This window comes from Canis lupus, chromosome 15 (genome assembly GCF_011100685.1).
Source record: "Canis lupus familiaris isolate Mischka breed German Shepherd chromosome 15, alternate assembly UU_Cfam_GSD_1.0, whole genome shotgun sequence".
NCBI lineage: Eukaryota > Metazoa > Chordata > Mammalia > Carnivora > Canidae > Canis > Canis lupus.
The window spans coordinates 6,160,541-6,187,631 of record NC_049236.1 but is presented as its reverse complement, the minus strand read 5'-3'; the positions used below and the strand labels follow the sequence as shown (position 1 = coordinate 6,187,631).

Sequence of the window (27,091 nt, the reverse complement as noted above, 5' to 3'; positions counted from 1 at the left end):
GGCTGGCGCGCTCGCCCGGCCGGCACCCCCACTCCCGCCGTGTGCATCCCCCCTCCCGGTCACAGACGCAGGATTTCATTCATAATTTGTATCAAGTGTTGAAACTTGCTCCCGGGCCCCTGAGCCCGCCGTCCTGCCCCACTGCCCGAGAGCCAGCCAGAATGTTCGGCGGGAGCGTGAACCACCCCCAGCTCCAGTCACCACCTCGCTTCGGTTGCATCATGCCTGTTGGCATTCACTCGGAGCTCCCCTGACACGCTGGTGACAGGACCCTGGCGAGAAACGCATGCTCCCTGAGAGGAGCGCCAAGCCAGAGCCCGGAGGCCCTGGGCCCCAGCCCAGCTCCAGGCCCGCACGGCTGTTTTATACGACAAGTTTTATTGAGGTTGTGTCCATACAGTCAGTCAACACTGCTGTCTTTCTTTTCAAAAAGAAGTACCCCCCCCCTTTTTTTCTTTTGATTCCCAAGTGCATTTTTCCGAATCTTCTGTGACACAGGGCATGTGACAGGTTACACAGAGCACAAAGCTTCCTATACCAAGTTAGACATGAAATTACTAAGGAAAACATTCAAACCTTAATCTTAACAACGTAACGCCCTAGGGCCAGGCCCGGGCCATGCCGAGCTGCTGCAGTTCTCATAATTCAAACTTGGCGTCGCTCATCAAAGCTCGTCAAGTGGACACATGGGACTGACATCCCCCGACGCTCCGGGGACCCCGGCCACCCCTCCTGCGAGGCTGTGGAACGGCCTTCGGCAGAAACCAAGTCCTGCGCCGGCCCCAGCCCGGGCTCCCCGGGAGCGAAGTTCCCCACCGCGGCCCCTCCCCGGCCTCCCGGATGGCAGGGCCTTGGCCCGGGGGAGGCGGAGCGAGGGCCCCACCAGGCTGGCTCGACGCCCCTTGGTTCCCCTGGGTCCCGGGATCAGGATTCGCCAGGAGCCCTGGCCGGAGCCTGTGCGGGTGTCCCCATGCACGGGCGGCCCACGTCGGGGACACGGGTTGGGAGGCACGGCCGGGGCGCAGCTCTGAACCAGAAGCCACCGCCACCCCGTCTCCCCCGCAGGCAGCCGAGCAGACGGGGCCCCACGGGTGACCCGGGTCCCACGGGCGCGGTGGGCCAGGCCCGGCCTGGGGAGGCCTAAGAGACCGGCAGAAACCTCAGGACTCGGCTCCTTGCAGGGGGGGCCCCTGGAGCCCGTCCTCAGGCCTCAGCCTCGGGGGCCCCCACCCCGCGTAGAGCAGGGGGAAGGAGAAGCAGCCCGCAGGCTGCCCCTCGGGGAACCCGCGTCCCAGGCTCGTGTGCACCTTGTTCTGAGGGCCGAGGGCCGGGGCAGAGGCTCCGGGCTCGGGGAGCTGGGGTCAGCGGGGGCCGGGGGCCGTCCCCCCCGCAGGTGATGGGACAAGGGGCGGGCTCTGTTGTTCGCCTGCGGTCGCAGCAGGAGCAGAAGAGGGGTGCGCCCCTCCCACGGCCCCCGCCCGCACCTGCCGTGATGCCAGCGCATCACTCAGGGCTGCAGTCCTGGCAGTGTCCCCACGGGCCGCCTCGATGCTCCCACCCATTGCTCCCCCCCCACCCCGATGCAAAACCCCTTTTGGCGGAGCCAGGGGCACGGAAGAGCCCCGGCAGAGGGCGCGCATGGAGGGCGAGGCGTGGGCCGTGTCTCCCCGGGGGTTCCGTCCCCCTCGGCCCGGAGCCGAGAAGCAGCAGTTCCCCACCCACCACCCGAGGGCTGGGGGCTCTGGCCACTGGGCTGAGCGTCCTGGGGCCCTGCCCGCGCGGCACAGACGCGGGGGGACAGGAGCGCAGGCCAGCCCCTCCCGGAAACCACCGGGCCGCGTGGAGGGAGAGACCAGGTCAGCCTCCTCGGGCCATGGCCACGGCCACCCCTGCCTCCGCGTCCGCTCAGCCTTTGGTGTCTTCCCTTAAATGGAGGTTCCTGTAACTGAGGTCTCTACCGCTAAGGAGGCGGCGGCCGAGGCGGCAGGGCGCCCGCGCTGTTATGTGGGGCAGAGCAAGAAGCCCGAAAAGGAGGAGTGGATGTACTCGGTGGAGTAGAGGCCGTTGGCCTGGTCCGAGGGCATCTGCACCCACACCTGGTCGTTGGGCCGCAGCTGCAGCACCGCCCCGCCCGACGCCTGGTCCAGGTAGCCCTTCTTGTACTCGTCGTAGGTGTAGGTGGCCGGCACGTTGTTCTTGTACAGGGCCACCCACACGTTGGTGCCCTTGACGTGCACGTGGTAGGCAAAGTAGTAGACGCCGCCCACGGGGCAGGTGAAGATGCCGGTGGCCGGGTTGTAGCCGCTGTGGCCGTTGTACAGAGTCCGGTCGAACTTGACGGGCATCCCGGAGGCGGGGAAGGGCGACGTGAGCACGGCGGTGAAGGCGGGCGTGGCGTGGGCCGACAGCTCCCCCAGGCCGAACTGCGGCTTGCCCCCCTTGCCCAGCACGGCGCCCTCCACGCCGCCGTTGGGCAGGTGCAGGCCGGCCACCCCAGTCTCATCCAAGGCCCCTGGGGCGCCTGGAGGCCCTGGGGGCCCGGGAGGCCCAGGAGGGCCAGTGAGGCCTGGGGAGCCGGGGACCCCCGGGGGCCCCACGGGCCCAGCCACTCCCGGTTCCCCCACTCGCCCCTCTCCAGGGGCCCCGGGTAAGCCAGGTTCTCCCTTCAGGCCCGGCAGTCCCTGGGGCCCGATAGGACCGGCTGGGCCCTGGAGCCCGGGGATTCCTGAGGGGCCCCTCAGGCCGGGCTGTCCGGGGAGCCCCAAGTCTCCCTTCTGCCCCAGGGCTCCTGCCACCCCCGGTCCCCCAGGGCGGCCTGTGAAACCCGGCTCACCTTTGGGCCCAGTTGGTCCTGGGGGTCCGTGGGCCCCAGGGAGTCCCCTCTCTCCTGGGGGCCCGGGTTTCCCAGCCAGGCCAGTAGGTCCCTGGTCACCCCGAATACCAGCCACTCCTGGGGGTCCTCCAGGCCCTACTTCCCCCTTGGGCCCTGGGGGTCCACGTCTGCCAGGGAGTCCTGCAGACCCTGGAAGTCCCGGGGGTCCCCCAAGGCCCTGTGGGCCCTGCTCTCCTGGCTCCCCATCCTCCCCTGGCTCCCCCCTGTCCCCCAAGAGTCCTGGGACCCCAGCTGGGCCCCTGTCCCCCTTGGGGCCTGGCAGTCCTGGTACCCCATAGCCCGTGGGGCCTATCAGGCCGGGGAGGCCCCGGGCTCCTGGTTCCCCTTTGGCCCCTGCTGGGCCCTGTGGCCCTGGCACCCCCGCTGCCCCAGGGACCCCCACACCATCCACTCCAGGGGGCCCTTTTGGGCCCAGAGCCCCTGGCTCCCCCCTGGGTCCTGGCACCCCGGGAGGCCCTGACTCCCCCTTATCTCCAGGGGCCCCAGGAAGCCCATCCAAACCTGGTTTGCCCAAGCCAGCTGGACCAGGAAGGCCAGGGGGTCCAGGGGCGCCTCCCTGCCCTGGGGCCCCCGGTAGCCCTGGCTGCCCCACTCCATTATCCCCCTTGAGGCCTCGATCACCTGGGGGCCCAGGCTCCCCCTGGGGCCCTGGCTCCCCCCCGAACCCTGGGGGCCCCGGCACCCCTTGGGGGCCTGGCTTCCCAGGGACGGCGATGCCTGAGGGCCCAGGGAGGCCAGGAGGTCCTGGGGGCCCCCGAAGGCCCTGGTCCCCCCGAATCCCCGGCTCCCCCCGAAGCCCTGGCTGTCCTGGGGGTCCAGCCTTGCCTGGGAGCCCTGGGGGACCAGCCTTGCCCATCCGGGAGAAGCCAGGGGGGCCAGCGGGGCCAGGCTGCCCATGCAGCCCCGGCTTTCCCGTGCCCGGTTTTCCTGGGAAGCCAGGAGGGCCAGGGGGGCCCCGAGGCCCCGGCTTCCCGGGCGGACCTGGCTCGCCTTTCAGGTCCATCGGCAGCAGCGGTAGAGGCATTTCTGGGGGGAGAGAGAGAGAAGGGGCAGTCAGGGGCCTGGCGGGTGCAGACTCCGGGGCCATCCACCCCCTCCGCGCACTCGCGGCAGGTGGGGTTAGGCGTTTGGGTCCAGAGGCCCTCCCGAGGGCTCCCAGCACCCAACCTGTCCAGGCGGGTGCCCCGGGGAGCTTGGGGTCACGCTCATCCCTGCACGACCTGGGGGTGGAGTGGCCGCCAGGTGGCGCCAGCAGCCCTCCTCGGAGCCAGTCGGACCCGCCCCGCCCCGCCCCCGCCGGAGAGCACCCGTCTGGGGCGCACCCCGCTCCAGGCCACTCAGGGGTCCCTGGAGCCCTGGAGCGGTGTCAGGAAGAAAAGGGAACGCGTGGGGGGGGCGGGGAGATCGCTGGGGGGGCAGGAGGCAGGGAGGTGGGGGAGGATCGCGGGGGGCGGGGAAGGGAGGTGGGGGAGATCGCGGGGGGCGGGGCCGGGGCCGGGAGGCAGGGAGGCAGGGAGGCAGGAGGGGGCGGGGCTGCCGGGCGCCGCGGCGGGGTTAGGCTCACCCAGGTACTGGCCCTTGCCCTCGCGGAAGGGCGGCCCCGCGGGTCCCTTGTGCATGGGCTGCACGTACTTCACCGGCGCGTAGCCCGCGGCGCCGCCAGCCCCGCCTCCGGTGGCCGCGCGGGGCCCGCAGCCGAGCAGCAGCGGCAGCAGCGGCAGCAGCGCCAGGGGCCCCCGCATGGCTCCGCCGACCTGCTGCGGGAGGACCGCGGGCGTCAGGCGGCGGGCGCGGCTCCCGGGCTCCCGCTCGGCACCGAGGCCGCCGCCCCCCGCCCCCCGCCCCCCGCCCCGGGGCTCCGGCAGCCCCTGCCCCGCCCCCCTCCCCGCCGCTGAGCCTGGCGCCCTGGGCCGGTGCTGCCCCGGGGCCGCCGCCCTCCGTGCCCCCCCCCCCCCGTGACGGCGGCGGCTCGTTCCCGCCCTCAGCCCCATTTCCCAGGGGACAGAGCTGACGCAAAAGGCAGCGGAGCGGGGCCCCTCGGCCGGGCTGCACATGACGTCAGGGGAGCTGCCTGCGGGGTCTCCGCCCGGGAACGGTGGACGCTGCGGTGCTTGGGTGGCGTCCGAGGCCTTTTAAAATCTAGTCTGTGGGGCACCGGGTGGCTCAGCGGTTGGGCGCCTGCCTTGGGCTCAGGGCGTGACCCCGGGGTCCCGGGATCGAGTCCCGCGTCCTGCTCCCCGCAGGGCGCCTGCTTCTCCCTCTGCCTGTGTCTCTGCCTCTGTGTGTGTGTGTGTCTCATGAATGAATAAATAAAATCTTTATAAAAAAAAATAAATAAACAAACAAACTTGTTGAATCAAGCACAGTAAAGGGGCCAGCCGTCCAGTATGGGAACTGTCTCAATACATTTCTTATTTTGACTTATTTTGATTTTATTTTTTAAAGATTTTATTTATTCATTCATGAGAGACACACACACACAGAGCGAGAGAGAGAGAGGCAGAGACACAGGCCGAGGGAGAAGCAGGCTCCATGCAGGGAGCCCGACAGGGGACTCGATCCCGGGTCTCCAGGATCAGGCCCTGGGCCGAAGGCGGTGCTAAACTGCTAAGCCACCGGGGCTGCCCTATTTTAACTTTTAAAAAAGACTTTATTTATTTGAGAGAGAGTGAGAGCAAGAGGTATCACAGAGGGAGAGGGAGAAGCAGGCTCCCCACTGAGCAGGGAGCCCAATGTGGGGGCTCCATCCCAAGACCCCGGGCTCACGATCTGAGCCAAAGGCAGACACGTCACCGACTGAGGCACCCAGGGGGCCTCCAAGATGTTATTTGTAAAAAGCCGGACTAACAGGGACGCCCAGGTGGCTCAGGGGTTGGGTGCCTGCCTTCGGCTTAGGTCATGACCCCAGGGTCCTGGGATCGAGTCCCGCATGGGCCCCCCGAATGGAGCCTGCTTCTCTCTCTCTCTGTGTCTCTCATGAGTAAATAAATACAATCTTTAAAAAAAAAAAAAAAAAAAAAAAAGGCGGACTAACAGGCTGCTCCCCAGGGCGGCTGTGCTGTGGATATGGTGCCTTCACCCCTCGACGCTGCAAGGAGAGACTACGTGGCACTTTGAGCATTTTGAACATCCGAGGACTGTCCCCTCTCCCCAGCCCCCTGCCGCGGGCTCCCTTCACCCCCAGGGGCCTCTGCACATCGTGCCAACTGAACGAGGGGTCGGGGGGTGCACACCTGATGGTGCAGGCGGGGAGCGAGGCCCCCTTACGCTGCGCTGGGTCCGGGTCGGGAGGTGCCGCCCCGCGCTCCCCCAAGCCCAGGTCACACGGCAGGAGGAGTGAACGCGGGGCGAGGAGGCCGCGAAAGTGTCCACCAGCAACCCGTGTGGTGACCTCGGGCAGGCAGGTCCCTGGAGCTCCCCTGAGCCCCTCCACGCGGGAACGTCCGCCTTGGGGCTCCCCAGCCCGGGGCGCTGCAGCTCTGCCTCCAGAGCCCTCTCGATGCACCCCGAGGCTCACGTGCTTATAGGCCCATTTTACAGATGGCAAAACGGAGGCGCAGGCCGTGGGAATCCTGCCAGGACGGGCCTCCACAGCCGGGGGTGCCCTCAGGCTGAGGGAGGTGCGGCCCTAACCTTCGCCCCAGCCTCGCAGCGCCCACAAACCAGGCGTCTCGCTCCCGAGCCCCAGCCCCTACCCAGCCCTCGGTCCCGGGTCCCCTCGGGGAGGGGCAGGGCCGTCCTGCACCGGCCCCCTGCGCACCCAGCCGCCCAGCCATCCAGCCAGAAGCTCGGCCCGGTGGGTGCGCAGGGCGGCTGCAGGCAACTCGGGCTTGGCTGGAAGGGGCCCTGAGGCAGAGGACATGGGGGAGCCCAGGCAGGCAGGACCCCCCGGCCAGACCCCGAGTCCAGGGGGACCCCAGGCAGAGCCCCCCCCAGCTCCCCACCTGCCAACGTCCTCGCCAGCCGCGAAGCCTCCCTGTCTCACCCCGGGGCTCCCTAACCTGGCCGCGTCCCAGCGACTCCTGCCACGGAGGGCGACAGGCCGGCCGCAGGACCCCAGAGGGATCAGGCTCCCGGTCCCCCCCAACCATCAGGCCCAGGGCTTTGCTCAGTGATTTCATTCCCACGAGGCCCCTGGGAAGCAGGAGCCCCCCCACTCCTGTCCCCCCATGAGGTGCCCGAGGGCGCCAGCGGGCAGCCAGGGTCTGAGCATGGGCGTCAGGACTCCGGGGCGGGGCAGAGGGGACAGGGCAGCAGGACAGACACGGACGGACAGACAGGCGGGTGTGAGGAGAGAGCAGGCCGGCGCCTGGAGGGCCGGGCAGACGCGAGCCCGCAGCCTTGAGGCCAGGTGGCCGAGCCTGCCCGTGGGTGGCCCAGGGCGACAGCGCCCCCCATGGGACACACTGGCCCCAGCCCAGCCGCCTCCCTCACGGACACCGCGGCCCCCCCCACCCCCCCCGGCCCCGGCTCCCCGTCTTGGGGCCCCGCGCACCGGCCGGCGGACTCTCGCCATCCTTGGGCATCCGGAGCCCACGGGGTGCCCGCCCCGTTGGGCCGCGGCCCTCTGGCTGTGTCACTGTGTCCCCACTGCGTGCTCAGCGCAGGGCCGCTCGCGCAGGTCGACTGAACTCAAGTCACTGTCAAGTCTAAAGGCCAGAAGTCACTCAGTCCTTCCCTTTGAGTGGACACGTGTGACCTCCCCCGGGAGCTCCTCCCCGGGCCAGGGGCGCGGACTAGACGGGAAGGGGGGACACTCACGCGGCCTCGGTCAGAGGCCCTGGGCTGAGGACAGCCGAGCAGGCCGGGCGGGGGCGTCAGGGCTCGGGCAGGGCGCTGGGGCTCTGCTCTGGGACCTCGGGCGACCCACCAGCCTCTCGGGTGACCCCGGGTGCGGCTGGCAGGCGCGAGGCGGGTGAGGTGGGCGCGCAAGGAGGCGCTGATCGGGGCATCGCGAGGCCGAGGTGTTTGCACAGCTGCAAGTCCTCAGCGGGGATTTCCCCCTTTTCAGCAAATCCCCGTAAAACAGCGTTTTGCCCAAGTCAGCATTTTGCGGCCGCCTGGGCCTCCTCCCGGGGCGGCGGGCGCGGGCTCCGGGGCCTCCAACCAGGCGGGGGCGCGGCCGGCGGAGGTGGCCCCATACAGAGCCCGCCACGGGCGCCCGCTGACGGTGACCCCGCCCGGCCTCGGGGTCCTGCCCGGGGCGACCAGCAGACACCCCAGCCCTGCGATCCCATGGGGGAGGCTCCCGGGGAGCACGCGCGCTGCGGCCTGGCCCCATCAGGACCAGCCCCTGGCCCCCCTGCCCCAGCCCCTACTGCCCCCCTGCCCCCAGCCCCTCCTGTCGTTCTGCCCTTCTACCCCCAGGCCCCCTGCCCCTCCTGCCCCCCAGCCCCTCCTGCCCTTCTGTCGTCCTACCCCCAGCCCCTCCTGCCCCCTTGCCCCAGCCCCTCCTGCACCCCTGCCCCAACCCCTCCTGCGCCCCTGCCCCAGCCCCTCCTGCCCCCCTGCCCCAGGCCTTCCTTCTTCCTGCCCCAGCCCCTACTGCCCCCCTGCCCCCAGCCCCTCTTGTCGCTCTGCCCTCCTACCCCCAGCCCCTCCTGCCCCAGCCCCTCCTGCCCTCCTGCCCCCCAGCCCCTCCCTCCTGCCCCCCTGCCCCAGCCCCTCCTGCCCCCTTGCCCCAGCCCCTCCTGCACCCCTGCCCCAACCCCTCCTGCGCCCCTGCCCCAGCCCCTCCTGCCCCCCTGCCCCAGGCCTTCCTCCTTCCTGCCCCAGCCCCTACTGCCCCCCTGCCCCCAGCCCCTCTTGTCGTTCTGCCCTCCTACCCCCAGCCCCTCCTGCCCCAGCACCTCCTGCCCCCCTGCCCCAGCCCCTCCTGCGCCCCTGCCCCAGCCCCTACTGCCCCCCTGCCCCCAGCCCCTCCTGTCGTTCTGCCCTCCTACCCCCAGCCCCTCCTGCCCCAGCCCCTCCTCCCCCCTGCCCCAGCCCCTCCTGTCCCCAGCCCCTCCTGCCCCCAACCCCTCCTGCCCTTCTGTCCTCCTACCCCCAGCCCCTCCTGCCCCAGCCCCTCCTGCCCCCTGCCCCAGCCCCTCCTGCCCTCCTGCCCCCCCTGCCCCTCCTGCCCCCCCTGCCCCAGCCCCTCCTGCCCTCCTGCCCCCTGCCCCAGCCCCTCCTGCCCCCACCCAGGCGAGGAGCGGGGCAGCAGGGCCCTGCAGCCAAACCACAGGTATGTTATGAGGCGCTTCCTGTTGTGGAGACATTTCTCCGGATCGGCTCCCTGCTGCCTCCCGCCTCCCCACTCAGCCTCCCCCTCCGCCCCCCAACCTCCGGCCCCCACCCCCTGTCCTGGCCCCTCCGCCAGTCTCTGCTACCCCACAGGCCTCTGCTACCCCACAGGCCCTCCGTCTGGGGCTCCAGCCCCGGGGAGCCCTCAGGGCCCCTGCTCTGGCGTAGCGCCCGGGGACTGTGCTACTCGCAAGTGACTTAACCTCCTGAACCCCAGTGTCCTCCCGAGTGCAAGGGTGAACAGAGGGGAGCTGAGTGGGCCCCCCAAGTGCGCTCTGTCCCCCGGCCCTGGTGGCCGCAACGATCTCCTCCGTCTAACCTCAGTTTCTCCTCCTGCAAAGCAGCACCTTCTCCACTTCCGACACTCAGGTGACTGGCTGCCAGCCAAAGGCCAGGACCTCAGGCAAGTCTCAAAGCCAATTTTCTGGCCTTCCAGAAAATTCTTCCCTGCCTGACTAGGGGTCCCCCAGCTGCTCAGGACTAGGAGGCAGCCCGGGCCCCAGAGAGGAGCAGAGGAGCGGCCATTCTCACCCACTGGGCGCAGTGCCCGCCCCGGCCCAGCCCGGCAGCTCCAGACTCGCCAGGCCTCCCCCTACAGCCCCCCTCCTTCCCAGATCCTGGGCATTGGGGCGCCCTCTCCTGTCCTCCTTAACCGAGGCTCAGACGGGAGGGGTGTCAGGGCCTCCCACTGTCTGTGGGTGCGCCCGTCTCCTGTTCACAAGGCCAACCGCAGCTCCCCAGCGCCCTCACCCCTCCCCAGCCACCTCAGCCAAGCTCTTGGACAAGCTCACCCCCTCCTGCCCCCAGCGAGGAATCCTGCCTGTGGCCCTGCTCCCCTCCCCGCTGGAAAGGCTCCTCCTCCCTCCTCCCCCTGCCCTCTCTGCAGACCCAGGCTTGCCCCAAGGAGCTGGGTCCGGCCACCTCTCCTCTGGATGTTCCCCTGCAGTTTGTGGCTGTCGCCAGCCCAGTCCCTGTCCCACCCCTGAGGGCTCCCACATCTGCCTCTACCTGCATCCTCACCTGAGCCTGAGCACTTTCACCGGCTGCCCCCCGATGCCTCCACCACAACTGCTGTCACTATCTTGTCCCCATTACTTGCTTCTTTCCAGCTCCCAAGGGCCCAGGCCAGATACTGGACATCATGTCTGACCCTTCCATCCCTGCAGGGCTGTGAGGCATCTCTGCAGCCTGCACAACGCCTTAGCACTGCCCTCCTTCCAGCACAGTCGGTACTCTCGTTGCCTCTCCCGGGTGCCCTTGTACAGTAACCAACCTGCACAACTGTGCAGGACAGCCCTGTTCCTTTACCTGTACACCCTCAATCCAATCCTGTAGACTCTCCTCGACTTTTCTCACTTTTATTCCTTCCCCTCCTTCCCCAAAGTCTCTACAGACCTTGTAGTTTCCCAATACACAGCCCAGGTGCCTCCCAGCCGTCATGTTACATTGTCAAATCCTCACCTGCATTATCATAGCAGCGTCTCTCCTGCCCTCACCCTCAGCTTCTCTTCTGTGTGTGGACCACGCTTGGGCACAGTTGTGTGCACGGCCCTCCCCTGCTCTGGATCCTCTCTGGCTCCCTAGTACTGACTCGGTGAATCCCATGCTATGCTGCAATTGGCGGGACCTCCCGGGAGAGGAGGCCATGCTCGGACCCAGTTGGACGTGGACCAACAAATATGCCCCACGGAGAGTGGCGGTTGAGGGTGAGCCTGGCAAAACCCTGAGCTCACAAGTGGGGCACGCCTGATGACAGTCAGATGGAGGAGGGGGGGGGAGGAGGGGGAAGGGGAGGAGAGGAGGGGGAGGGGGGCCCACCTGCTACAGGAGCCATGCGGGTGTGTGCACACCTGTCCCCTTCCTCTGGTCTCTGTGTCCCTGAACCCGGATGCTCACCTGCCTGTGCCTCTCAGGCACCTCGTCCACTGTCACTGTCGCGTTTCTGCTCATCCCCGCAACCCCATTTGTCCCTCTCCTCTCCCATGTCCTTGAACCTGGATTCCTGTGTTCCGGGCTCTGTAAGTCTCTGGCTGTCAGTCACTTGATGGAACCTTCTGGAAGGCCAGCATTTGTGGCCCTAATGCCCACGCTAATGTCAGGCCTGGGTCTCACGTCCTCAGGTGGAGACTCGTGGAGCTCGCGGGCCTCAGGACCAACGGGACTCGCTGGGCCCCTCACAGCTCAGGGCCCAGGCCGGAGGATCGCTCCCAGACCAGAGCCGCCTGGGATCTGGGGCCTGAGGGGTGGCGGGGGGCAGCCAGGCTGGGGGCCACCTCATGGTCCGGGGCGCTGCTCCCTGCCCAGCTTGTCTTGCCGACCAGGCTCCGGTTCTGCCCAGACACCCAGCAGACACCTGTGCGGGTGAGGCTCACAGACCACAGGACCCCCATCTGGGACGCAGCACCCTAAGGAGGCGGGGGCCAGGCCGAAGCGCCAGGGCCCCGGGGAGTAACAGGGGACGTTCCAACTGAGAGCAGAGCACACCGCTGGGCAGGGAAGGCGGGGGCCCCCGGGGGCAGGCCCCCCACAGGCACAAAACTTCGGGTCTGGAGCTCGACAGGCAGAGACACAGACGGGGGTCGGGGGGGATAAGACCAGGGCTTCACCAGCCAGGGTGCTGGGGCCGCAGGGGGGCCGACGCCACCCCCTTGGGAAGAACAGCGCATGCAAGGGCGAGAGGCGCCGCCGCAGCCCGGAGCCGCAGCATCCTCCGACCCAGACACCCCAACCTTCTATTTCCCTCTACCCGCCTGTCTGCCTGTGCCTCACAGGCCTCTCTGCCCAGAGTCCCTGCCTTTCTCCTCGAAGCCAGCATGTTATTCCTTTAGGACAGCTCAGATGCCTCCTCCTCCGAGCAGCCTTCCCTGCCTTCCTCAGGTGGAACAGCTCCTCCTCCGGGGCACCTCTTCCCCACCCCCCACCTCATCCCTGCCCGGGGTACAGTAGGTGCTCACAGGGTCTGCAGCCTGTTGCCCCAGCCCGGGCCTCCGACAACCCCCTCCCACCTCCAGCCCCGCCCGCAGGATGGCTTCCCACAGGGCCCCCTGGTCTTTGGGGTCCTTCCAGCGCCCTGCTCAGCCCTGGGGCACAGGGGGGCCTTGGGCCTGGGGCACAGGGGGGGCTTGGGCCGAATCTCCCTCCCTCCCGCGGGGGATCGGGTCGGCCTATCGGGCTCTGAGAGGGGGAGGAGAAGTCCCCGGCTCTCCTGGGAGGGGCAGCTTGAGGCCGAACTGCTTCCAGGGAGGTGGGAACAGCCAGCTGGGGGCAGAAGAACCAGGAGGAGGCCCAGCAGTGGGCAGGACTCAGGGCAAAATGTGTCCTCAGGCAGGTGGCCAGGGGACCGGTCCTCCCTGCCAAGGGGCTCCGGCCTCAGCTGGTGACATTGCTCACTTCCCAGCAGAGGCCTTGAACTTCTGAGCAGGACTGAACATGGAAATGTCCCCCCCACCCGCCCCAGCCACCCTGAGCCCCAGGCCGCGGGCAGGGCCTTGACGGCAGCCAATCCCTTGCCTTCTGGTTCACATTTGCAGCCTTTTCCGGAGCGCCACCCGCCGCCCGCTGCCTCCGCGCGCCGGCCAAGATTCCAGAGCCTTCGCGGCTTCCCCGCGATCGGTGGCGGCGGCAGGAGGAGCCGGGCTGGGCTGGGAGGGGGCCCGGCGGGAGCGAGGCCAGGCCGCTGCACCCGGGCAGGCCAAGCAAACACGGGCCGCGCCAAGGAGCCGGGGCGAAATAGCTCACAAATGAGAAAAAGCTGCTTCCGAGTTGGGCTGGGGTTTTAAAGCCCAGGCCGCAGGGAGGTGAGGTCACCTGCAGCAGCAGGGAGGTGAGGTCACCTGCAGAGCAGGGAGGTGAGGTCACCTGCAGCAGCAGGGAGGTGAGGTCACCTGCAGAGCAGGGAGGTGAGGTCACCTGCAGCAGCAGGGAGGTGAGGTCACCTGCAGAGCAGCAGGGAGGTGAGGTCACCTGCTGCTGGGATACTAGGATGCTAGGACAGCCTGGCCTGGGAGGGGCTTGGGGGGCAGTGGGAGGGACCCAAGGGGGACAGGGTGGGGGTGGGGGGGATGTCAGGAAGGCCTGCCCCCAGATCCAGCTTACCTCTCAGGTCGGAGGGCCTCTGAAGGTCCTGGCAAAGCCAAAGCCTGGGGACGGGAAAGAGGGAGACAGTGAGGAAGCTGCCAGAAGCCGGGAAGCTGATGCCCCGACCCACAGCCACTCAGGCCCTGCCGCAGGAGCCCCTGCTGGAAACTGGCGCCTCAGCCCCTCACCTCATGGAGCCAGCCCCACCCCCGCACTGTCTCCCTGTATTCCAGGCACACTTGGCAGCTGCCCGCGGGTGCTGGGCTGCGGGGACGGAGTTCCTCCCGCCCCAGGGCCCAGGCTCAGGAAGCTCCTTCTTTGCGCCAGGATCCAGCCTGAGAAGGCCCTACTGGCTGTCGGGCCCTGGGCCAGGTGACCCCTGCCACAGGCTAGGGCTCCTATCTGAGGAAGCTCCTGTGCTGTGGGGAGCCCAGGCCGCGCAGAGAACCCGCTGGGCCTTCACCCCACTGGCTACGACGCCCCGCCCCGGGTTGTAGGCGCACAAAGCAGGGGACACTGCCTCCGCCTTGAATCCTCCCCAGAGGCTGCACACAGGATGGGGGACGGGATGTGGATCCTGAAGGGTGCGTAGGAGCCTGAATGGCTGACAAGTCAGACAAGGAGTCCCGCGCACCCGGGAAGGTCCAGAAGCGCCCTGGGGTTCAGAGGACACGCCGGGGCCACCGTGGGAGGAGCCTCGAAGGCCGCGCTGACGTTTCTTTGGAAGGCCACAGGTTGCTGAGTGCGGGGGCCACGCGGTGGGGCCTGGATGGCCGGGTCCCCGTTCCTGCCTCCGTCAGTCACGCCTGGTCCATGTCACACGACCGTGCACAAGGGAGCCGAGGTGTCGTCCAGGCCAGATGTGACTCCCGGGCGGGTGGGGAGGGGACACCCCGCCAGCCCACCTGGCAGGGCGGCCAGCGGCAGCGTCACTCTCTCCCCAGCTGCGAGCTCGCCTCTGCCTCCCCCATGGAAACTCTGACACTCGGCCCTGTGTCTTGCTGCACAAGCAGCCAGACGCCGAAGCCAGCAGCTCCCAGGCCTCCCCTCCGCCTCGGCCAAGACCTGCCTCCGTCCGGCCACTGAACACGACCCCCCAGGGGCTAGGGGGCTCCCCCGAGGGTGCAGGCCGGCAGGTGCAGGCTGAGTGGGAGGGCCTCTGGGGTCCCCACCTCCAGCCCCACCAGGAGGCCCTGGGAGTGACAGGTGTCTGACCTGGCCATTTACTGGGGTGGTGGCCGGGGCCGAGGGGACAGCAGGCACATGTGAGCGCTGCAGGTGTGAAAGCCCTGAGCACCCCCAGAGGACGAGGAAAATTAAAACAAAGGAACAGAAGAACCAACGAATCCCAGCGACTGCTCCGTGTGCACCTACAAGGAGCCCGGTGCTGGGGTCCCGTCGTGGATTATCTCCTGTCATCCTCACGACGGCCCAGGGAAGTAGGAACTGTCTTCCCCTTTTACAGCTGGAGGAACCAAGGGACAGAGAGGTCACCCGGCTGGCTCAAGGGCACACGGCGCACAGGGGGTAGAGGCTGCCTTGGACCGCAGGCTGCTGGCCCCCGCCTGGGCCCCTCGGCCTCCGCACCACGAGGGACACTCAGAGTGAGGAGGGCTAGTGGGGCTCAACCCCCCGGGAGAGGCCTGTGGGTCAGACACAGAGACACGGGGCCCACCTGCCGCTGGCTCCCCAGCCCCCCCCCGGAGCCCCTAGTGACAACGCTAAGTCCCAAGTACGTTTCATGCACCTGACATGGCACTAGGCATGCTCCTGGCATCATGTCACCCAACTGTAGCCTAACCCTGGGAGCTGGGAATTGCTGTGCGTTCTTCTGAGGAGGAGCGGTGAGATCCAGGGGGGTGACATCCATCCTGCAAGGTTATGAGGCTGGGACGCACAGGGGCCCGATCTGAACTTTGGGGCCAGACCCAGGACAGCTGGTTTTCCTGGAGCCTCCTGCCCTGGAGCCCCGGGGCCCCATGCCCGCATCTCCTCTACCCCACTTGTGCGCCTGCCGCACCCACTGGCCCTGGGGACAGGCAGGGCTGGGGACACGACGGAGGCAACCCTCGAGGGCCTCGGGAACATCCTGCAGGTGACCCAGGCTCCCTCCAAAATGGGACGCCAGGCTGGGTGGGCGGGTGTGCCAGGGCAGTGCCCGAGCCCACTTCAGGGGGCCTGTTCCTAACCTCCACCCGCCGCCACCGGCATTCCCTAATCTCCCTGAGCTCCTCCCCTGGCGACATCTCCTGTTTGCACGGAGCCCGCCCGCTGCCAACTGAATCCCAAGCCAGGCTGGGGGGACAGTATGCACCCCAGCCCCCTGCCAGCCTCTCCGCAAAGGGCCCCCGCAGAGGCTGGCCAGGGTCCCATGCCCGCCGCCCCACCCCAACTTTCCGAACAGTGGGTCTCCCCCGGAGATGCACTCATGTGGGGAGTCCCCCATTTTTGGAGCAGGCCCAGGCTGAGTGTCGATTGAAAAATCCTACAGGGTCAAGAGCCCAGCGGCCTGGGTTCGTCTCCCCACCCCAGACCCTTTGCTAGCATCGTCCGTGCCTGCGCCTCAGCAGCTTCATCCATGAAATGGGATCAAATCCTGTTCCTGGAGCAGGTGCGAGCATGAAGCGAGATCATTTCATAGAGGGACCTTCCTGCCGTATTTGCCTCCTGGGAACGTCCAATAAACGTTCACTATTATTTCACTATTCTTATTATAGTTATCATCACCTGGCCGCCTCCACGAAGCCCCCCGGGGTTAGTATCAGAAACTCTGTCTCACAGATGAAGACCCAGGGGTCACCCAGGCAGCCGGTGGGGGCCGGCCCCCGCCTTGGGGCTAAGCTGAGGGAGCCCTGGGGGGGCGGCGGGGTCCCTGGCCCCTCCCGTCCTGCCCGCAGGAGCTCCCCCTCCCCGCCAGCCCCTGCTGCTGCTGCAGGGGGGGACTCTGCATTCCTGGCTAAGCAGCCGGATTTGCTGTGCTCCCGGAACTATGAAAAGAATGTTTGCCACGAGCTGAGCCGCGGTCGCCTGTCAGAGGAGCGTGGCCTGAAGGGCCCATGCAGAGCGCAAGGCCGCCAGCAGCCGCCGGTGGGGACAGGGAGCCGGACATAGGGCGAGAGTGTGGACAGGGATGGGACAGGGACTGCCCTGGGATCCTCCGGGAGCGGAGAGATGACCCCTCCACTCCCCCACCGACGGCATCCCTGCCCATCTCATACATGGGGTTATAGGGCCCCAGAAGAGAAGCCCCCCAGGTCCCACAGCAGCCAGTGGCAAAATCGAGACCCGGAACTGGGGCTCCTTCCTTCCAGGGGCCGCCCTCCCTCGTAGGGCCCGCCAGGACCACAGCGGCTCTTAGATACTAGAAAACACCACCCACACGAGCCAGGCGTCCGCACAGACCTGGGAGTGAATCCCGGCGCGGCACTCGGCAGGGCGACACTTGGCCCGATTGCTGACCGAGCCACCACTTTCCCCTCTGTTAAATGGGCCACTGATTCCTGCCTTGCAGCATTGCGACAAAGACCAAATGAGACCTGTGAACAGAGGACCGGGTACACAGCAGGTGCCCAATAAACTTAATGCGACCCTCCTTCAAGGGGACAGAAGGAACTTATGTTAGAGAAGCTTGGGCGACAAAGTCTCCGATGGGCCTTGCTAGTGGGGCGGCCTCTGTGAGGAAGCAGGCCCGAGGCCGGGTCGGGGCCACTGGTTCAGTTCTGCCCTGGCTGCTGTGCGGCCTCAGGCAGGCTCCTCTAGGAGTCTCCACGAGCCCACCCGTGAGACGAGCCCGTGATACCGCATGGCTCACCCCACGAGGCACTAACCCCTTCCCCCTGCCCTCCAGGAGCCAGGAAGCTCCACCAGTTCAGGCTGCATGGGGACGGTCACCTCCCAATTCAAACCTTTCCAAGAATCTGAATGGAAGCAGGGCCAAGTCCTCCCACGTCCCGTCCCAGGATCCGCCCGGAGAGGGGTAACAACACTGAGCAGAAGTCTGGGTGAAAGTCCCAGGTGTGTGACTCGGGGCCACTTTTTACTCTCTGCAAGTAAAAAGACCCCGGAGACAAGCATTCGCATTCCTGTTTTACAGATGGGGAAACTGAGGCTACCAGAGATGGGAAGCCGAGCCTGCACTCAAGACCCACGGTCCACACCCCAGCACCCTGGAAACACCCACAGAACAGAGCGGGTCCGGAATTCCCTTCCTGGGAGTGTGACTCCCCTGGCTGATGTCTGGGCACTCGTGTGCGCACATCTGGGTTCACCACCCACTCAGGCTTCCGCACACACTCCAGGCCTCCCAGGCACTACGCCCCGCAGCTCATGGCCACACCCGACACCCAGCCCCTCGCCATCTCAGCATACCAGGCGCCCGGGGCCAAACCCACATCCAAACCCATATTCACCTGCCTCATCTGGGGACAGGCCACAGTCACCCGGTACACAGGTCCTAGCCCACCCTCTCCTCACCTCCACCGCCAGTCACTGAGGCCTCACCAGTCTCTCCCCTTCCTCCTTTCCATCTATTTCTTCCTCTCATCCCCATGGAAACCACCCACCCCAGCCCCCATGGCTTCCCCTCCAACGGCCCAGCTTGTAGGATCTCCTTTCGTCCAGGCCCCCAGAGCAGCCACAGAGACGCCCAGGTTGCATCCTTTCTCTGGTCAGCGCCCTTGGAAACCTGACCCCAACGCAGTGCTGTCACTCCCTCCCCCCCCCCCAACTCGTTGCCCCACTGTGTCAGCCACCAATTACTCACTGTCCCCTACAGGAGCCTCCCCACCTGCACACCTTGGCACCTGCCACTCCCCCTGCCCGGGGTGGCTTCCAATCGCCCTTTCCACCCCCTCCACCTGTCAAAGTCCACGTTCTCCTTGGAAGTCCCCTCTGTGGTGCTGCCTCCCTCATAGCCCCTCCTGTCCGCACTTCGGCTTGCAGGGGGCCTCCCCGCCGTGGACCTCAATGGGCACCCTGAGACACAGCTGCGCCCCATATGAGAGGCCCCTGTGCCTCTCTGGCTTCCACTCCAACTCTGTAAGTGCCTCGGGCCACAGATGGGACCCACTCACTGAGGCCCCACTGTCCCGCAAGGAGAGCCCCATGCCTGCCACTGGGGGTCTTCAGGGGCCAGGGGCCAGCAGGGCTGGGAGACTGGGGCTCTGCTAACCCTGGGCCTGGCTCGGAGCAGGGGCAGGGGAGGTCTCAGGGCACGGGGGGGGGGGGGGGGGGGCGGTTATGCGAACAGCCCTGTTCGGGATCCTTCCCTCCCTCTCACTAGCAGACACATTTACTTCCATTGTTTCTTTCCCCTTCCATTGAGCCCAAGAGCGGAAACACTCATTTTCACTCCAATGGACAGAGTGAAACCGGAGAAAGAGACCCTGTGTCTGAGTGTGAGTGTGAGAGTGTGTGTGTGTGTGTGTGTGTGTGTGTTGTCCTGTCTGAGTATGTCTGGCTGGGCTGTGGGGGGCCTGCCGTGTGTCTGTAGGAGTTTGGGTGTGCGTGTGTGCACACGCCTGCCCAGTCACTTTAGCAGCCGTGGCCGTGTGTGTTCAGTAGAGCGGGTTCCCATGTGTGGCTGCGTGTCACCGTCACTGGGAGGGAGGGTAGCTGCGTGTGACCGTGTGTGTCTGGGGTGCGCCCTCCTCGTTTTGGGGGGATTGTCCGGGGATCTGTCGGTGTGCACGGCCCAGCAGGAGGCCGGCGGAGCGCCCAGGCCCTGCCCAAGGCTGCCAGTCACCCCGCGGGGTTCGTGCCCGCCAGGCCCCAGCCCCGTCCCGGGTCTAGAGTGGCCCCAGACGACACTGCATCGGCTCACTCGCTGGCCCCCCAGAGAGGACCCCCAGGCTGCCTGAGCCGCTGCCACCGTGCCGCCTGCCGTTGCAAAGGCCCAGGGTGGCTCCCCGGAGGCCACTGTCCCCAGGGGCGCCCCCAGGATGCCGGGGCCCCGCCACCAGCCCAGGGCACAGCTCTAGGCCGGAGGCACAGGAGGCCCACGGTGTTGCCAGGGCCCGCGGGCCGACGGGAACCTTGTCACACACCCGGGGGGCTCACCCCAGCACACACGGACAGACGCACAGCCTCGCAACACCCTGGCAGACGCTCACTGCCCCCCACGCCCCGACAGGCTCACACTCAGGTGCGCACACACACGCACGGGCAGACTCAACGGGGCTCGCCTTCCCCGGGCGGCCACTCCCGAGTCCCTCTGGCTCCTCTGGCTGCCCAGCGTCACTGGCCCTGGGGCTCCCGGGGCCACTGTGTCCCCAGCCCCGGAACAGACACCCGGGGCGCTCGGGCCCCAGTCCTCTCAGCCCTATAGGTCCCAGCGGGGCTGCGGCGGCCTGGGCCTCCAGGACACCTAGACGGGGAGGGCCTGGGGCAGGAGCAGCAAACCAGGGGGCTGGACTGGGGCCAGCAAGCCCGACGGCAGAGAGACGGGGAGCTCGAGGGCGGGCTGGGGCCGGGGGGCCGGGGGGCCTGGGGCTGGGGGACCCTAAGCCCAGTCCGTTCTGTCCTGTGCCGCCTGCGGGGCAGCCGCGTGGCTCTCGGGTCACAGGTGGGGAGGGAGGCTCCCCAGGTGGGGGTGTGCCTGGAGGAGCCGCAGCATCTGGGGCGCTGCAGCGCGCTCCGGGAGGGGAAGGGAGGAGAGGCCTGTACCCGGGATCCTGCGGGGAGCCCGGAGGGAGCGGGATGGGGATGGCCGTACGCATCCCAGCGCCCACCCCGGCCCGAGCCCCCCGCCCCCCGCGCCAGCCTCCGTTACCTGCAGGGGCGCCGCCGGCCTCCGCTGCGGGCCTCGCGGGCCTCCCTCCCGGGCCTCCGGGGCTCCCGCGCGCGGGCTCCGGGCTGGGCGCCGTCGGGGTCGGGCAGGGCTCGGCGTCCTGTGCCGGCGGCCCGCGGGCTGCAGGGGTGCGCGGGGGAGGGCGGGGCGCGGCGGGCGGGCGGGGGCGGGGCCTCCTCCCTCCTCCCTCGTCCCTCGTCCCTCGTCCCTCCTCCCTCCTCTTTCCGCAGCCTCCGCCAGGCCTGCGCCCGCCCGCCTGGCCTCGACGGCGCCCCCGCTCCGCTCGGCTCCCTGCGCCCGCCCGCGGCCTGCCCTCGGGGGTCTAGGGAGATGCGGGCGGGTCCCCGGCTGGAGCTGCCCGCACTTCCCCCCAGTGGACCGGGAAGCCGCAGAGGCTGGGGCGGAGCGCAGTGACCCGGTCAGACTGTGCATTAGGAAGAGCCCCCCCCCCATGTCTGTGCCGCAGACAGAGGCCAGGACCCCCCTGGAGGACGCTGCTAGAATCATCGGGGCTAGTCCACACAGTGGGGTTTGGAGGGAAGGGTCAGGGGTGGGAGGAGGTAAGGAGGTGGAACAGGTAGGACGTGGGTGTAGGGGTAAGGGGCAAGGACAGGGGTGAAGGGAGAAGGGGCAAGGACAGCGCCCAGGTTTGAGGTTAGGCATGGGCGGGTGGGCCGCAAGGAGGGTGGTCAGACAGTGCGTGGAACATGCCTGTGGGGTTTCCATGTATCCATAAGGGAAGTGAGAGGCTGGGGCTGGAGATTCGGGGCCTGTGGTGACAGACGATGACCAAATGACCGATGACGGATGACTGACGCCACCTAGGCTATGCCTAGGGAAGGTGTGCAAGGAGACGAGGAAGCCCACGCCAGGACCAGGATGCGGGAGACCCCCACATTCAAAGGGTATGCAGAGGAAGAGGTTCAGCAAAACAGACCAGGAAGGGGACGGGGCAAACCGGGAGAGCAGTGACTCAGAAGGCAAAGGCATGGAGTGTTCCAGAAGGCCAGGGAGTGCCCCTCCCCCCAGGGTCAGGAAAGATGCGGGAAAGCATCTTTGGGACCAGTGATTAGGGACTGATGGGGGGGGGACAGGGGAGGAGCCAGGCTGCAGAGGCTAAAGGAACAGCCTCAGGAGAGGTAGAGGCAGCAAGTCAAGTGGAGGAGGTCAGATGAACTGGGGCCAGGAGCAGGGGGCTTGGGGTGCGTGTGTGTGCGTGTGCGTGTTCTAAGTGGGAAATGGCTAAGCCGTCAACAGGTCTAGGAAAGGAGCAGGGAGGGCCAGCGGCAGCCTGTCTGGGGTCTGGGCCCACCTCCACCGTCCCCTCCCCTTCCTCCTGCCTGCCCTCCAAGGACCTCCCGCTTTGCTGTCCCCCGGCCAAGGTACACAGCAGCCCCACTGCTCCTCCGTGGGGCCTCTCACCCTTGCCCACCTCCAGGTCCTGGGCCCACTCCTGTCCTTCTCCTCCGACTGGGGGGGGGTGGTTTGCAAGAGGTCTCTGGCTCTGGCCTCCCGGGGGGAGGCACCCTGGAAGGGACCACAGGGGCCCAGGCCGGGACAGTGCCCTAGGAAGGGGAGGGGGCTGGTTGGGTGGGGACCTGAGAGGACACTGGCTGGGGTGGAGAACCGCGCCCTCCCCCAGAGCTGGTTCGAGAACCAGGCCCTTGATAGGGATCCGATGGGGGGGTGGGCAGTGGGTGGGGAGCTAAGGAGCAGGGGCCGGACGTTGACAGCATGGACTCTGGAATTAGACTGCCTGGGTTCAAGTCCAAGTGCTCCAGTCCCCAGCTGCACGCCCTTAAGCAAGTCACCTAACCTCTCTGGGTTCCGTTTCCTCATCTGCAAAGCTCGGGGGTGGGGGTAGCTGTGAGGATGAAACCCCCCAATGCTCGAGAGCACTGAGCTCTGAGTGTGAGCCGCTCTTAGAGCGATGAGGGGTGCTCAGTGAAGGAGGGGGAGCTGAGGCGCGCAGGCGATGGGGCGGCTGTGCTGAGGAAGGGGTCCTGTGAGCATCGCACCCTCGCCCGGCCCCACCGGTCCCACTCCTGGTTCTCCTGACTCACTCCCCGAACTTCCCTGAGGCCTTGGGGCCTGATGCTCTGTGGCACACGGGGTCCCCACCCCCTCTCTTCTTCTTCTGCCAAATGCCCTGCAGGGGGAAGGAGCGCAGCTCCCTCATTCACCGCCCCCTGCGAGCCTGAGTGGGGCCCAGTCCTGCTGTCCCGTAGCCCTGGGGTTCACTGGACTCTCCTGATGGGGCTCAGCTGCCCACCCCCGCACAGAGGCTGGCACAGCCTCGTCATGACCTTGCCACAGCTGCCTGCTTGTCCACCAGCGCTTTGCATAGCAAACTTCCAGGCAGGAAATGAGTGTCCTAGAGCCAGATGTCCGCAGACTCTCCCATCAGGGCTCACCTCTGGGCCAGGCCGTCCCAGTCGCCAGGGGCTTCCACCTTCGCTTTGTCCCTGGTGGTGTCTGGGTAGCAGAGGGTCGGCTCTGCCAGGGGTCACCTGCTGTGTGGCCTTGAACAAATTACTGCCCCTCTCTGGGCCTCAGCTCCCTCAGCCGCAAGAGTTAGGCTGGCAGAGAGGATTCAAGGACTCTCCTACGATACCCAGCTGGCTCCGGCAGGAGAGCGTGTGACTCTTGATCTCGCGGTTGTGCGTTCGAGCCCCAAATTTGGCACAGACATCACTTAAAAAAATTTTTTTTTAAAAAGATTTTATTTGGGCAGCCCGGGTGGCTCAGTGGTTTAGCGCTGCCTTTGGCCCAGGACATGATCCTGGAGACCCGGAATCGAGTCCCACGTCGGGCTCCCTGCACAGAGCCTGCTTCTCCCTCTGCCTGTGTCTCTGCCTCTCTCTGTCTGTGTCTCTCATGAATGAATAAATAAAATCTTTAAAAAAATTTATTTAAAAATAAATATTTTATTTATTCATTTCACACACACACACACAGAGGATAAGCAGGGGGAGCAGCAGAAGGAGAGGGAGAAGCAGACTCCCCGCTGAGCAGGGAGCCCGACACAGGACCCTGGGATCATGACCTGAGCCGAAGGCAGACACTTAATTGACTGAGCCACCCAGGCCCCCTTACTTAATTTTTTTTTAATTTTATTATTTAAAAATTAAAAAAAATTTTTTTAAAGGACTGGTCTAGACCTGAGCAGGCCTATCAAATGAGGTGGGTGTTTAAAATGAACCAGATGAGGGCAGCCCGGGTGACTCAGCGGTTTAGCGCCGCCTTCAGCCCAGGGCCTGATCCTGGGGACCTGAGATCGAGTCCCACATCGGGCTCCTTGCATGGAGCTTGCTTCTCCCTCTGCCTGTGTCTCTGCCTCTCTTTCTCTCTCCCTGTGTATCTCATAAATAAATAAGTAAATAAAAAAATCTTTAAAAAAATAATAAAATAAAATGAACCAGATGAGGGTCCCCTGGGTGGCTCAGCGATTTAGTGCTGCCTGCAGCCCAGGGCGTGATCCCAGAGACCCGGGATCGAGTCCCTCGTCGGGCTCCCTGCGTGGAGCCTGCTTCTCCCTCTGCCTGTGTCTCTGCCTCTGTCTCTCTCTCTCTCTCTCTGTGTGTCTCTCATGAATAAATAAATAAGATCTTTTAAAAAAATAAATAAAAAATAAGAAAAATAAAATGAACCAGACGAGGCATGTAACCTGCTTAGCACAGCCCCTGGCGGAGCCAATGCTGGCAGCCGCCCGATGGTTCAGAGCATGGGCTGAGGAGTCGAGCAGACCTGGGTTTGGATCCCAGTTCTGCTTCTCTGTGACTGTGGGCAAGTGACCTCATTTCTCCAAACCTCAAATTCCTCCTCTTTAAAAGAGGGATAATGATAGTCCCGAAAGATAACAGCGAAGCCTCCCAGGGCTCTTCCTCCACGCCAGCACTATTGTGAGTGCTTTATGTGGATTAACTCATTTAATCCTCACAAACCCTTTGAGGTTGCTATTATCGCGGGACCCACTTTGTAGATGGAAAAACTGAGGTGCCGAGGGCTAACTGACTCACCCACAGTGACATCGCTGGGAAGTGGGCGAGCTGGCTCCCAGGCTGACCCGCTGTGCCGCGGGGCCTCTTGGAAGACAGACTTAATATAAAGTCTACACAGGCCGGGCGCATAGAAGTGACTCAGTTAATGTGCATAATCTTTATTGCTGTTACCATGATTCCCCCATTCATTCTAAATTTCTATCTTGATCTGCCAGTAAGAAAACTCTCGAGGCTCCAAGCACCCCAGGTTGGAGCCTCGGGAGGGCCTGGATGGAACCTTCCTCTTGCCACCATTCCATCTGTCTGGCAAGCTGAGGACGGGGGAGGGATGTTTGCACAGATGTGTGGCCCAGGGTGTGCAGATAGTCTGGGGAGGGGTGTGGTGCTGACAAATTCCTGCTGCACCAGGGCCTTGGCCACTCTGCACCCCACCCCCTGTCCCCACCCGCCCCCAACTTGCACATCTGCTGGAGGACTGACAAGTCCTGGGAAGTCCTTCCCTCTGTCTCGCCTTCCTTCCTTCTTTTCAGTTGCCAGAGGCCTCTCCTGCAGGTCTAGAGAAGTAGAGACCCTCCTGCAACCCCCGCCACCTCCTTCACGTCCACCCCAGGGGATCGCTCAGCCCCATCCTCAAAAATCCCAGTAATGCGGTGGAAATTAAAGTTACCTTCAATGTTCTAATCTTATAACAATTTTGCTTCAATCAATGTCTAAATGTGACCACATGTGCCCAGACCACCCAAGGCCCCGGCTGGTGGCTTGGTGGGGGAAGTGGCGAGCTCCTGAAGGGCTGGAGGGCCTATGGCTGGCTCTGGAAGGGCTCCTGGGGAGGAAGTCTGCTGGTCGCTGGGCCCTCCCCCTGCTTTCCCCTGGCCTGCCCTCCCTTCCTCACCTCCTCTCTGGCAGGCCGGGAAGCATGGCAGACCGTGCTTGGAGTCTGCTTCTACTCTCTCCTGGACATCTGGGCTTGGGGACAGCTGGGGACTCACACAAATGGAGGCCAGGGCTGGCTTCGTGGGCATGCCCGCCTGTGTGGTCACACAGAGCTCCCTGCTCAGACGGGCTCGGTTTACCGCTCCGCTGGGTCATCTTGAAATTCATAACGAGTTTCGAACAAGGGGCTCTACATTCTCATTTTGCGCTGAGCCCCATAAATTGTGTAGCTGGTCCCGGTGGAGGTCCACACCCCTCCCTCCCCCAGGGGCCCTTCTCACTTCCTCCTCACTCTCAGTCAATGTGCAGTCAACAAACATTTACTGAGCACCTACTTCGTGTTGAAAAGTAGCCCTGGACGCTTGGGGATGCAGGGGTGAACACTGCAGACCCAGCCCTGGGTTCCCAAAATTCCTCTCTGCACATACCGAGCCCCTCAGAGATGCACGCCCAGTAGTTTTCCAAGACAGCACACTAATAATCCTACCTGCCAGTTAGGGAACTCCACCTATAGCACGCACTTTATCTTGTTTTATCTTCAAAACAGTTCGTAAAGTAAGCACTATTATAATCCCCATTACAAAAATATGTATTTATTTGAGAGAAAGAGAGAGAGAGAGAGAGAGAGCACAGCAGGGGGAGAGGCAGAGGGAAGGGGAGAGGGAGAAGCAGGCTCCCCCAGTGCAGGGCTCCTCCCAGGACCCGGGATCATGACCTGAGCCGAAGGTAGGTGTTTCACCGACGGAGCCACTGGACCTCCCCATAATCAGATGGAAAAAAAACGATGCTCAGAGTTCAAATCCTTTGCTCAGTGTCACGTAGCCAGTAAGGAGCAGAGTCAGGACTCACCTCTGCCTCTCCTCCTCAGCCTCTTGTCCCCTCCCTGCCACCACCCCTGCTTTCGGCTGCTCCCCGAGCGACAGCAGCCGCCAGCCTCTCCCTGGCCCAGCGCCCCCGGCACAGGGCTCCACGTTTGTTAAATGAAGGAGTTTTGTTAAATGAAAGGAACACAAGGAGACAGACGCACACTAACACCCAAACACTTACACCCGGAACACATATTGCAGAGCTTGGTGTCCAATACTGGACGATTTGGGTTTGAGTCCTGAACCTACTAGGTCCCAGAGGCGTGCCTCAGTTTCCCCACCTTCAGATGGCATGCCTCAGTTTCCCCACCTTCAGAATGGACACAGGGGTAGGGGCGTGTTGAAGGCTAAAGGAGAAATACATGCGAGGCTCTGAGGCCGGCGCTGATTGGCACCTAGTCACACTTCAATAAATACTAGCTGTTGCTACGAGTAACATTTGTCATCCACACTCACTCGCACGCGCTCTCCTGCCGTCACCTTGTCCTCCCGGCCCTCCCGAGCCCACCTCCGTCCTAGCTGTGTCCGTGGCTGACAGGCCAGGCTCCGGAGCCAGGAGGGAAGAGCAGCGGCTTCTCTGGGCGCCCCCGGGGGCTGTACCTGGACAGGCCCACGCAGAGGGAGGGGGCTGCTCCTCTGCGGCTCCGGGTGCATCAGAGAGGGCTTCCTGGAGGAGGCCTCCACCCAAACCAGCGGAGCGAGCCAGCTCCAGCCGAGGTAAGACGGTGCTGCCATTGGCTCCTCTGTTGCCCCTCACAACACCCAGCCCCTGACTTCTTCGGCAGCGCCCTCCCTCCACCCCCGTCCCCACAGTAGAAACTTTCCTCTCCTCCTGCCAGGAGCGTAAATTACCCCCAGGAATGCGCTGCGTCCCACAGCTCCCCTGGCAGTGGCCCTCGGCTGTCCTAGGGTCAGGCCTGGCGCGCCATCAAAGGCCGGATCGGTAACAGTGAGGCTCCCCGCCCCTCCCACCGGCCCTTTGGCTTCCAGGGAGCAGCACATGGTAGCACTTAAGCTCCCAGAGAACGGGAGGATGCTTTCCTGCACCCCCCCCCCCACCGTCCACAATGAAGTACTTGTTAGGAGACTATTTTAATTTTACTTAATGCAATTTCTGTTGCCACCTCCTTCTCTGGATGCCCAGCACAAATACAGGGGAGGCCAAGCCACTGAGGAAATGTTACTGGGGGGGCGGGGGGCATGGGGCGGGAGGGGGCCAGTCCTGGTGCCCTGGGCTCCACTCAGGAAG

The 27,091-nt window shown here is 65.3% G+C and overlaps 1 protein-coding gene across 1 annotated transcript; it reads right to left on the bottom strand.

The window, feature by feature from the left end:
• Window positions 1–359: 359 nt before the first annotated feature.
• Window positions 360–9,719, bottom strand: COL8A2 (collagen type VIII alpha 2 chain). Its single transcript, XM_038557913.1, has 3 exons — window positions 9,498–9,719; window positions 4,458–4,650; window positions 360–3,919 (listed from the first exon to the last, which is right to left on the bottom strand). The coding sequence occupies exons 2-3, from the start codon at window positions 4,633–4,635 to the stop codon at window positions 2,001–2,003; spliced, it is 2,097 nt and encodes a 698-aa protein (XP_038413841.1). The 5' UTR covers window positions 4,636–4,650; window positions 9,498–9,719; the 3' UTR covers window positions 360–2,000.
• Window positions 9,720–27,091: the final 17,372 nt, after the last annotated feature.

Coding starts and splice junctions, on each gene's coding strand:
- COL8A2 (XM_038557913.1), bottom strand. CDS start 4,635: ATGCGGGGGCCCCTGGCGCTGCTGCCGCTGCTGCCGCTGCTGCTCGGC. Junction 3,920..4,457: donor GGGCAAGGGCCAGTACCTGG/GTGAGCCTAACC, acceptor CTCTCCCCCCAG/AAATGCCTCTACCGCTGCTG.